Here is a 12,414-nt window from a genome sequence, read left to right as displayed (position 1 = left end):
ATTCTGGTCGCTAATTTTTCAACATGGTAGTGGGTGGCCAGGAGGTTGTAGGTTCTCATAGGTTATAGCCGGTGCTGACCGGTGAATTTCATTTACTCATTGGGGAAAGAAAACGTAAACAGTAGTTTTCAGAACCAAGGATAACCGACCGGCAATGTTAATATCTGCCGAGCTTCACAGCATGTATCTCTGGCTTCTTAAAAGTTGTCTCCACTCCTTCTCCCCAACCCGTCTAACCCCCCCCCTCCCTCCCTCTTTTCAAGGACTTGTGACCCGTTAAAAGTTCCAGTCTGACAGTCGCTGTTCCAGTCGCCGTTCCAGATACCGTTTTTTCAGCGACCTGCTACGACTTGACAGACGCCTGAAAAATACACTTCTATACCCCTGCTCTCCAGAGTCCAGAATTCCAAATGTTCCCTCATTTCAACCTAATCAACCTACCCCTTCTTCTGAAACTAGGACCCTGGTCCCAGACTTCTCCCCATGAGAGACATCCCTGCCTCTAGGCTGTCAACTCTTTTAAATCATGTCCATGTTGCATTGTGATATCCTTTGATTCTTCTAAACCCAATATGGACAGTCCAAGTCGACAACTGTATTTCATACAGTGATCCTGCCATCCCTGGAACCATTCTAGTGAACCTTTGCTGCACTCCCTCCATGGCAAGTACATCCTTGCTTCAGTAAGGAGCCAAATCAAAGCATAATATTGCAGGTGGATAATGGTACAGATGGTACCAATAAAAAAAACAATCCCATGAATTACTTAAATACTTTATTTCTTAAATCTCACCTGAAATGAATGTCACAAACATTTCCAGAATTTTCAAATATTTCAGAAATCAAAGTAATGTATTAGAATTTTAGTTTTACAAAAATTCATACTAGGACCCTTAGAATTGTAATAAGACCTTACTCCTGTTTTCAAACCCTCATATTTTAAAGACTACCAGTTGCCTTTTTAAATTGCTTTCTGCACTGTATGTTAGCCTTCAGTTACACGTGGCAGCACATCAGAGTTCCTTTCAATATCACCACTCTCCAATCTCTTATCACTTCATACATACTCTGTTTTTCTGTTGTGCACCAAAGTGAATGACTCGCATTTCTCCACATTATATCCCATCTGCCACCTTCTTGCCCATGCCCATGTTCTTCGAGTACTTTTACACCGTACTCTGTACTACAATTCCGGTGACAGTAGTACTGACAGGGGCGCTGGAAATATAGTATGCGGTTACCATCAACTAAATTGTTGATTAGGACTGTGAAAAACTGGGCCCCAAGCACCAGATCTTGTGATACCCCACGCCTTACCAACATAATCATTTTATAACAAATCTCTGCTTTCTGTCCAATCAATTATTAATCTACATCTGCATATGTGAACCCAAAATCCATGAACACCTATCTTGTTGTCCAATCTTCCATGCAAGGTTTTATCAATGCCTTCCAAAAATCCAAATATGTCACTTCCAATGATTCCTCCCTATCTATTCTACTTGTTACATCATCAAAGAACTCCTACCAATTAATCAAACATGATTTTCCTTTTATAACAACATGGGCTTTGCTCAATCTCATTCTTTTCAAAGTGTTCTGTTATTGCATACTTAATTACAGATTCAACTTTTACGACCAATGGTGTTAAACAAGCCAGAAGTTCCCCCATTTTCTACCTCCCTCCTTTCTTAAATACTGAGGTCACATTTGTAATCCTTCAGTCCTTCAGTCCATTGGAACAGTTCCAGAATCTTTAGAACCTTGGAAGATGATAACCAGACCATTCACCTTCTCGAAAGACACCTCTATTAAAACCCTGGGATATAAATCAATGGGATTTATCAGCTTTCAAGCTCACCAACTTCTTCAGCACTATTTTTTGAATGAGTTTTGTTTGCCGTCACCATTCTTTTTACTTATAAAAGTACTTACAATCCATTTTACATTCCTCATTAGTCTGTTACAATGTTCTCAAATTTCCTTACGATATGAGTGGGTCATTGCTTCTTCCCAGTTCAACCCTATCAATTCCGTTCCCCCACTTACTTCCCTGCAACCTATTCTCTCACACTTGCCGAAATGCTCTCCTAAGCAGTCCTAATGGATCCACCCCTACGGCAATTTACGAATTAAAGGACAACCATTACTTGTCTGCTATCATATCCTTCAATGTATTCTCCCAATCAACCACAACCAATTCTCTTTTTATTGGTTCAAACCTTCATTTGTTTAGATTTAAGACAGTTTCACACTGAAAGAGAACTACTTTACTTTCAAACACAATGTTAATTCTATCAAATTAGAGTCACTCTTGCCCAAAGGCTCCTTGACAGCAGAATTATCGATTAACCCTTCCTTATTGCACAAAACAACATCCAAAACAACTTTTATCCCTCATGGGCTCAACGTTAATTTACATTCCATGAAGTAAATTTTCACCTTATCATAACACATTTGTTTTGCCCATCCTGCATGAAGGTTAATTGATTATCTCTGTTAGAAATGCCTCGTATTATCTGAATTATGCTGCATTATTTTAAAATCTATTATTTGGTGGCCTATAAATAATTCCAATCAATGTTTTCTCCATTTGCTGTTTCTTATCTCAAACCAAACTAATTCTAGTTTTACAAGATGATCTGTCAAGACAAGATAATTTCTCATGTCTATCCTGGTCTCCTCACTTACCAATAATGCTAGACTATCCATTCCTTTTTTGCCTCTCTTTCGTAAATGTTTAAAACCCTAGAACATTTAGTTCCCATCTTTGGTCACCTTGCAGACGCATTTCCTTAATGGGTATTGGCTCACAACCTTTGTTAAGAGACTAAATTTTCGCTCACTGTGATCAAATGATCAATGGCCTTGTGCACAAGTAAGTGAAAAGTCGTCAGTGGCTGTAAAACAATGGTGCACAAGATTTAACAATCGCAAATAAAACACTTTTTAAAATTTCAAGATAGCATGAAAAAGTTGGTTCATTATATGAGCAGTTTTATGAGGCATCTCAGGGAAGCCAAGTGCAAGCAACCTTCGAAGATAGACACAAAATGCTGGAGTACCTCGGCGGGACAGGCAGCATCTCTGGAGAGAAGGAATGGGTGACATTTCAAGTCAAGAAACATTTGAACTTATCACTAAACCTTTGTATTCAAAGTATGAAGAAGTTCCGACCCGATACGTCACCTATTCTTTTTCTCCAGAGATGCTGCTTGACCCGCTGAGTTACTCCAGCATTTTGTGTTTATTTTATGTCTGTCTTTGGCAACAACAAGTGTGTTCACATCAGGATCCCACAAAAAGCAGACAACTGGATTTACTAATATATTGAGCGGCATTAATTAATGTATAAGTGTTGGCCGGAACAACTTTCCAATTCTTTGAATAGTGGCATGAACAGCTCTGTTCCATTTAATGTTTCAATCAATGATTCACACCTCCAACAATCCAGCAGTTCTTTGTAGACACCGAAAAGTTAATTTAAATAAAATGCTGAAATACTTGCCATCGGATTTCCACTAAAGATTCTATAACATAGAATTTGAATATTGATCCTTGCTTACTCAATCAACATCAAATATTTTTTTCTTTCAAAGATCAATATTATCAACAAAAAATGAATAAAATTGAGTTCATACCTCACCAGTGTGAATGCAGTATTTGCTTTGCTGCAGTACTTGTACAGAAATGGAACTCATTGTTCAGTCAGCAGGAATTTAGTGTTTCACCTTGAGCACTTAGTGTAGGTATCAGACTCTCATGATCAGTTAGAAAATCGATCTCTAATCCCCAGTGATCCCCACTGGAAAGCGAGTGTTTATTTATTTGGCAAATCCTACCGTGAAGCTCCCTGCATTAAAACTTAGTATTTTAGTTCAAAGTGTGAAAACTTAAAAAAAAACTTCCATAGAACTGCATCTCAGAAGTTAATGGCTTCAGTAGAGAGCAGAAAATAAAACCGCGGGAATAAAAAAGGGGCTCAAAATCTATGAAAAGAATGAAGACATTTTGAAACAAATTTTGAAGCACACACTGAAGCAGTTAATACAGGAATCCTGGATTTGCTGCATTTTTACTGTTATAGCCTGCTGTGGTATAAGCAGAATCAATGTATTTATAAGGACTTTAAGGATGTATAAATACTGAAAATATTCAACATTGGTAAACAGCATGCTGTGCTGCTATTACCATTCAATATACCATCTCTCGTGACACAGAAAACAGAATATTTTGTTCATTCCGTACACATCATATAATTAGTTCAAAATGTTATGCTTTTAAAATGATATCAAAATGTTTTTTTCAGCTTAGACTTCAATCTAATGCAATATCCCCAACCTTGAAATAGCTACAATGCCTTTCAGTGCTATTTGTGGAGGTCCTGTAGGAGTCAAGGTTGTCAGGTTTCTTCTCTGTGTAATGCTGTGGTGTGTTAGCTTGTGTGTGACACTACTCTATTGATCTATTAAAAGTGTTCTCAGCTGCTAGCACTAGGCCTAGCAGCTGCAATTTCATAACTGGACATACCATATTGCAAACAGCACTCTTCCAGTTTAAGCAAAGTGTTTCTATTTAATGTTGGATACTACAAGGATTGGGGTGGGGAAAGTGGGGGTAAATGAGAGACTGCTCTCAGGTACCAGAAGGACTTTGCTAGGCTAATGAGGAACAGTTTCTCCAGGAGGCAAGTTATTTGTACAAATAGCAATAGAAACTCTCAAGGGGTAATCACTCCTGACGGGTCTGGGTCAGGGAGGACTCGAAATGGACTTTTGTGAATGTCCACAAGTCAAGAAAGACCTCTTGTCCACTCTTCTTAATCCTGTGGTCTGACATAGATATATCCTTCTCTCCTTGAATATGGAATTTGAATAGCCTCCCAAATGCAGCGGACAGCAGTGAATTATGACCTTTGGCAGCACTTGGATTGATCTCAAAGTTAATGAAGCTGTGACTGTGACCTGAACCTCCATGGACAAAGCTAATGCATATATAATGCATATCTGGGCTTACAGGAGGTTAATGATCTCAGGAAGGACACGCAATGAAAATTCCACTTAATGTTTATTAAGTCATTCAGTAATCTCTCTTCCAGCTCTGCACTCTCAGTTCAAACTCCTCTTGCCCTACCCGTGATCCCCCTTCCTCGTTTCTTTGCCGTACCCCTCTACCCATTCTTCTTCTGTACCACCATCTTCCTTCTATTGCCCTTGCACTCTGCACCTGCCAGTGGGTCAGTGGAGGGAGATCTGAGGGAGAGGAGTGATTAAGGATGGAGTGGTGCAGAGAAAGCGGACAATGCCATGAATATCTTTGCAGTCACTATATGTCTGTGCACACTATGTGAGTATATCATAAGTTCTTGCAGCACAGCCTGGTCTCCAATAGTATTGAATCTCATTGCCATTGAACCAAGACTTTGCTTTTCCATGCGGCAGCTGATTTCCAACAGGTTATAAAGGGGATATGGTATAATGGGTACCACTAGCTAAAGAAAGGAATGTCATTTTGTGTCTAATATACATGCAAGGGAAATCCCACAAGGGATTGAAAATGCATCACTCAGAGACATCAGAACTTCATTGTGGTCAACTGGCTGGTTGGTTAGTGTGATGACCTGCAACCCCTAAAGCTCGTTATAATCTTGCACCCGTTGGCAGCTAACCACAACTGTGCATAGTTGCAGAGAAATATTGGGAACAAAAAGCTAGTGATCACATTAACTGAAAAAGAGGTTTGAGGTAAAACTGCAAACTAATTAAATTACCTGCTCCACCAAAACATTGTATGGAAATTCTGTGCGCACCTGCTCTCATTTGTGCAATATATTTATTGGTTTAATATAGATGATGTGTGGTCTGGTATATCCAAATCCAAACTCCCTTGAGGCAGATATTACAATTAGTCCATAAGTGAATTTGAGAGATTACCTGTGCCTTAAAATTTCAGTCATAGTCACTTTCTAGAAAAGATCAAGTCATTCACATTGTTCACATTTTTTAATATTGGCTCATATATTATTTTTTTCTGAAATTTTAAACACATTCAATAGTATTTATTAGGATTTAACATGTTTAAGGAGTTTGGTGAAATCAAAGCAGAATGATAGCACAAGTTCTTAAAGGAGGGCTCATTTTAAAAAAATGACCCAATTCTTTTCCATCAGATTTAATTTGTTCCAATCAGATTACATTTGCTCAAAGAGAAAACGTAATTCCCTTTAACAGTCAGCTGCTTTCTGCCTTTCAGTTGCCCCAGACATTTGCTAAAAGGATTAGGAATACTCTGTTAAAATAAAATTGTTCACATTCATCCAATAAAATTTGCAGCGCTCTCCTTCTTGACAGCTTCACTTAAAACATTTGATCTTATAAGTTTCCTAATTGGCTTCTCCGCAGTACAAATTACTCTATTTGAGATTCCAACCTTCAACTGAAGGTACTGTCTGTCGGAAGCCTTGTACAATAAACCCTTGTTTTAACGGATTGCGGTTATAGTGGACCAAATAGGTTATAGACTGAGTTTGTTGTTTCGTGGAATGACCAGTAAATGAATGGAGAAAATTGTGTTTTTAAATCATTTTCGCTTAGTTTAGTTGAGCGATGCAGTATGGAAACACCAAATCCATGCTGACCAGTGATCACCCATATACTCTATGATGGAGGAAAGATAAAACCACTGTGGCAGTTCTATCCTACACACTGTGAATTGTCCCTAGTGTGTATCTACAGCAGCAGTTCTATCTTTCTTCCCACTGTAGTGATTTTATCTTTCCTCCCATTAAGTAAATACAAAGACATTGTGACAGCATGGGTTTCCCTCATGTACAGTGGCCTCTGTGCCTCCACACCACAAAGGCATGCAGCTCTGCAGCTCAACTGACCTCAGCAAACTGTGCAAACCACCAGTAGAGCTGCTGTGTCACAGCAGCAGAGACACGGGCCAGACCCAGACCTCGACCGCCCCCTGCGACCGTGTGGGTCCCCAACCCCGGGCGCTCCAGAGACCAAGCTCCACCCAACACGCCAGGGATAACTCACAGTGTGTCAGATAGAACCAGTGCATAGGAGCACCCGGATGTAATCCACACGGCCACAGGGAGCTATCGAGGCCAGGATCAAACCTGGTCCACAGCGCCACGAGGCAGCGGCTTAATCAACGTCCCACAGAACGCGCACAACCCACAGAAGCCAATTCACAAACATGCACGTCTCCGCAACACGGGAGGAACCTCGAACACCTGGATGAAACCAACACTGCCACAGGGAGCACTCAAGGTCCGGGTCGAACTCGCGTCTCTGACGCTATTAGGTAGCAACTTTACTGCGGCACCATTGTGCCGTCCCAAGGTATTACGTATTTTGTGTCCTTTACTGTTTATTTTGTAGTGTATGTTTTTGGCTGTTTTTCCAATAGTAGTGTACATATTAACTCCCTTATTCAGTTATGGTGGACAATTGGTAATAACGTACACCATCTCCCCCCCCCCCCCCCTCCTCCCCCCCGAGTGGTCCGTTATAGCGAGGCTTTACTGCACTTGCAAAAACACGATCAGTAACAGAATTTATCAACATGGTATCAACTTGGTGAGTGACATTAATTTGTGCCATCCCATTTCATAATGCAACCAACCAAAGACTCAATAGATGATCAACAGAATTTCAAAATATTAAATTTGCCAATGAAAGCCGTTGGACTTGCGACCAAGTCAGGTACATTCTAAATATTTCTGAATAAATTGGCACAAATCATCCATTAATATTATCCCGATATTGTCTGAAATCAAACACAATCTATACTATTACTAAAACTCTCATCTTGACCACTTCCCATCTGCGTTGTAATTAAATTTGCGCAAAAACGATCCCCTATAGCCGCTACAATTTTTCGCCACCTTACTCACCATTCTCCTCTGCTGCAAGTCAAATAGGTTTTGTTCCGATCGGTGAAATAGTACAAAAGTTATGAAGGTTTAAAAATCGTAAAAAACACCCCTTCCGGAACCTGCTGTCAATAATGCGGCAAGGAGAATAAAAACCTGGGGGTGGAGTGTGTTGAGCAGCCTGCGGGGAGTGCGCAGCCCACGGGGAGTGTGCAGCCCACGGACTGCTTCTGCGGCGACCAGCACGACCAGCCGGAAGCTGTGAGTTGAACCGAAAGCCTCTGAGTGAAGCCGGAAGGGGTCTGCTGCGTGAGGCCGAAAGCTGAAGGTGCGGGGAGAGCAGAGTGCGACCCCCCTCCCCCAACCCTTCCCCACACCCCCCCCTTTCCCCACACACCCCCTCCCCCACACACCCCTGCATTGGGGGTACAGGTGAGTGGTGGAATATTGCGTTGGGGAATGGGTTGCGTTGGGGGGGACCAGGCCTCTCGTGTGACTGGGACCCAACGGGTCCCATTTAGTCGAGTCAACTATTAAAACTGAGAAGTTAAATTATTGCCTTTCCTGAAAATAAAGGACCAAAAGCTATTTGTACCTGAGCTCAGGATGATTGGCAACAATAGCAGCTTAAACGCGATTACTTCGATTGAATATGGTCACACGTGACATTCAAAATTGCAACCAGATAACATACAAAAGTGTGCTACAGGAGATTACAGGATGCCTTCCTGCTCAGTTTATTCTTGGTGTCTGTTAACTTGGATGTGGAGAAGAATTGTTACCTTAAAAACTATCCAGCTCACAGGGCAGGCTGTCACCAGCGACCTCGCTTGGCCAGGCCAACCCGGCAACAATGCCAGGTCAACTGACTTTCATGGCCAGGTTAAGAACTCTGCTCTTATAACAACTTGGAGTTGAAAATGGTGCCAGACCTGCACACTCTTGTATACTGTCTCAGTGTATTGTATCACACGCACGCACGCACGCACACACACACAGATATATATATATACAGGTGCACAACCTTTTATCCGAAAGCCTTGGGACCAGACACTTTTCGTAATTCAGAATTTGTCGGCCTTCGGAATGGAAATTTTTTAGCGTAGATTTTAATGGCTGGCTCAGTGATAGAGTGCTCGGCTCATATCCGCAAGGTCGTGAGTTTGCGCCTTGATCCCGGCAGTTAATCGGTCGCGAGTTTGAGTCTTCAATGTAGTTTTTTCTTGCAGAATAAATGTTTGTATGAAATGCAGTGTAGGAGAGGTGTACTGACTGTGTGGGCAGAATTTTGGAAGTGATTGCCCACCAGTCTAAAAAGCCGCTGTGTCTCCCTGTCCCTGGGATAGCAGGGGGCGATCAAACAGCACAATACCCCCCTCCCCCTCCAACCCCAGAGGAATCCGCTCCCCGATGGGCCGCTACGGCGACAAGTGGCAGTTTGCCCACAGCCAGAGCTGCGCCCCCTCATCCGCCACCCCAAGAACAAGACGTACCTTGCACACCATCAGCTTCTGCCCCTACGTGTTCCTCTGGAGTTGGAACGGGGCTGGGCTGCTGCTGGCTGTGGGTATCTGGGATCTCCATGCTTGCAGTGGGCCTGGGGGTCGGTGTCCCGTTGGTCCTGACGTCTCCGGTGACTGGCACTGACCTGCTGTCATCGCCGACGTGAAGGCAGTGCAAAGCCCCCACGCCGGTGCAATGAGCGGGGAGCTGGAGAGGGGAGGGAAGGGGTCACACACATGGCCGGGAAGCAGAGGGGTGTAGGTGGGGTGAAACTGAAGGGAGCGACAATCTGCTGCTGCCTGCCCGCTGAGTTTAAAAGTTCCCACGCAAGACTCACGATACACTGTGTATCGTGAGTCTACTGTGGGAACTTTTTAACTCAGCGGGCAGGCAGCAGCATATTGTCAATTATTAACCCTCCCGCGCAATATACCCTCACCTTCTCTTTTATGAATGGGGATTTAGTTCCCCTTTCTTCGAGGACCGACCGGAGGTTCCGCTGTCACCTCTGCGGGCCGCCCTCGGTGAACGTTTTCAAGGACCTTTCTTCAAGGACCGAAAAAATGTCCGCTATTCGGAGGTTTTCGTTATTTGGATCTTCGGATAAAAGGTTGTGCACCTGTAGTAATACTTTTATTAAACTGTTTGCAACAAGTAATTGCACTGCACCTCAGTACATGTGAAAATAAAGTACAATTCAACCATTGATTCAGAAATATGAAACCACACGCTCTTTAACTGCTTTGAAACAAGCTTTGAAGATCCCCACATAATTGCCAGGTGACAGCATTTTAGGAGCACATTTTTGGGAATGTCACTCTGTCCATGATCTTCCTTAGAAAGAGTTGGGGAAAGGGCGAGAGAGAAATTGGCATTGTTTGGGGTGTGTGAGGTGAAAGTGAAGCCTCATTCTGGGGTGGAAGTTTGAAATTAAGTATTGGTGAACTGGGGGTGGGGGGGGCATGGGAGCTCATTGGGAAGGGAGACGATTGGCATATTACGACCGCATGTTCATGGGGAGGAGGCTTTGATATAATGCAGGAGGTGGGGAGAGAAATGGGTAGCTATCCCCATCCCCACGGTCTCAGAAAAGCAAAATCAACAGAGGATCGCTTGGGTTGAGCTCTTAGCTTTGAGCTAGTTGACCTGCTCCAGTTGGCCTTCTTGAAGCAACAGTGCTACGAAAACATAATTGTTCTCAGAATGGCCAACAATGGGCACTCTTGGGAATGTGACCTAATTTCCTGGGCATTACTCCAAATTAAGCCATCCTCTGCACAGCTGAAATGAAAAGTGTGCCAGGTACACAAGGGTGTTATATGTCCAGAAATTACAGAACGGCAGCTAAGATTTTCAGATTGGTGTGATTTGACCCAGAAATAGTCACAATCTCATTCCATTCCAGAAACAAATGCTCTTCAGATGAGTACCACGGGGACAAAAGCAGTAGATTTAATTTCCTGGCCAGTTCGGCTCTTAAAAGTATAGGTGGTGATTTCTCCTCAACTTCAAATTGAATTGATGAAAATTTTTAAATATGCGGCTGTAACTTAACAAATGGGTACGAGTACATTGCAATGCATCTAATATCCAAACAAATCTTTAACCTCCACTGCACATTCAACTTAATTCTGAGTCAATCTTATCCTTATAAAAAGTGTAATTCTTCTGACCCAAGATAAAATCGAGTTAGATCATAAAATGGTACCTCAAAGCAGAAGTCTTGCCCCAGGATACTACCGTGCAAAGGTTTAATGAAGACATCCTGCTCCATGCTTAATTCCAAAGTCTCAATTGCACTGCCAGGACTCAGCAGCGATTCATGGGAACGTGATTCTTTCAATTTTGGTAAAGCACGAGACCTGCAAGAAACAATAAATAATTCATGGAAAAGTGCATCACGTAGGACACAAAAAAATACTTCAGTCTTGCCTGAATCTATTTAATAAACAATCACAAGAGATTTAAGTGGGTGGCAAGAGTAGAACCATAAATAAACTACTGATCTGAAAGAAAATAACACACAAATACAATGTGCTGTTGGCAGGGGTCATAGAGAGAACTATAAAAATATAAATATATACGAAGGGTGGTACCTTGTGGACAAATGAACAAGGTATAATGCTGAACTAATGCCCATACATAATTTATCATCTTATTGCAAGGGTAGTACACATCATTGTTTAAATCTTTAGGTATAGAAAACGTGCTTAACACAGCCAGATTACAAAGGAAAAAATTCAAAAGTTTATTTTCCTTTTGTTCTAAATTGAATATAACGCAGTATGCTAATCTATGCTGCAAAGTAAAAGCTGTTGGGAGTCAGAGAATTTGCAATTTTAAAGTACCTGACAATTCTCAGTGTAGGCACTATTTCTATGAACCATCCTGCCACAAATATTTGCACACAGCCGATGCAAAAGTTGGAAAGCAAAAAACTTGCTAGAGAAAACAAGAACTTGCTAAAGAAAATATGAATCTCACTTCCTATCAAGATATGTACATCACTTATCTTCTCTACACTATACCAGCTGGTCATTTATTTTCAGAAATATTAACGAGTTCCAAGTCTCAAATATCAAGTCTGAGGAAGGGTCCCGACCTAAAACGTTGTCTATCCATTTCCTCCACAGATACTGCTTGATGTGCTGAGTTCCGTCAGCAGTCTGTTTTCCCTTCCAATAAATTACTTAACTGCAGCGATTATCTTTCAGATAACTTTACAAGATGAAAGAACATACAGCATCCTTATTTGCTTCCATTCAGCTTTTCTCCCTCGTTTTAGTGGCACAACCCAAAACTGGCATCAGGAGCTCCCCAATGTCTCATTCCACTGGTGATTCTATACATCAGCCATGATAGAAAATGCGAGGTATTAGCTTGAGGGCAGGGCACGAAAATGACAGCCAACACATTCACCATTTGTTGCAAAATGTAAGCAGTGTAATTTCAATTCCAATTGCCATCACTGGCAGAAAATATGGTTCAATCCTTAACCACCAAAAGTGAGTAGTTTTGCAGATAGC

General features: G+C 41.9%; 1 protein-coding gene across 11 annotated transcripts in view; it reads right to left on the bottom strand.

Annotated features, from left to right (window-relative positions):
* rasal2 (RAS protein activator like 2) overlaps nucleotides 1-12,414 on the bottom strand; it is a 351,759-nt gene that overhangs the window by 43,676 nt on the left and 295,669 nt on the right. For all 11 annotated transcript variants that reach the window (XM_033028400.1, XM_033028395.1, XM_033028394.1 and 8 more), the window contains one exon: nucleotides 11,097-11,250. In XM_033028400.1, coding sequence (XP_032884291.1) covers nucleotides 11,097-11,250 — 154 coding nt within the window. The remainder of the gene's footprint in view (nucleotides 1-11,096; nucleotides 11,251-12,414) is intronic.

The sequence above is a fragment of the Amblyraja radiata genome, chromosome 10, assembly GCF_010909765.2.
Source record: "Amblyraja radiata isolate CabotCenter1 chromosome 10, sAmbRad1.1.pri, whole genome shotgun sequence".
Taxonomy (NCBI): Eukaryota; Metazoa; Chordata; class Chondrichthyes; order Rajiformes; family Rajidae; genus Amblyraja; species Amblyraja radiata.
The sequence above is the reverse complement of the archived record's forward strand: the minus strand, read 5'-3'. Positions and strand labels throughout refer to the sequence as shown.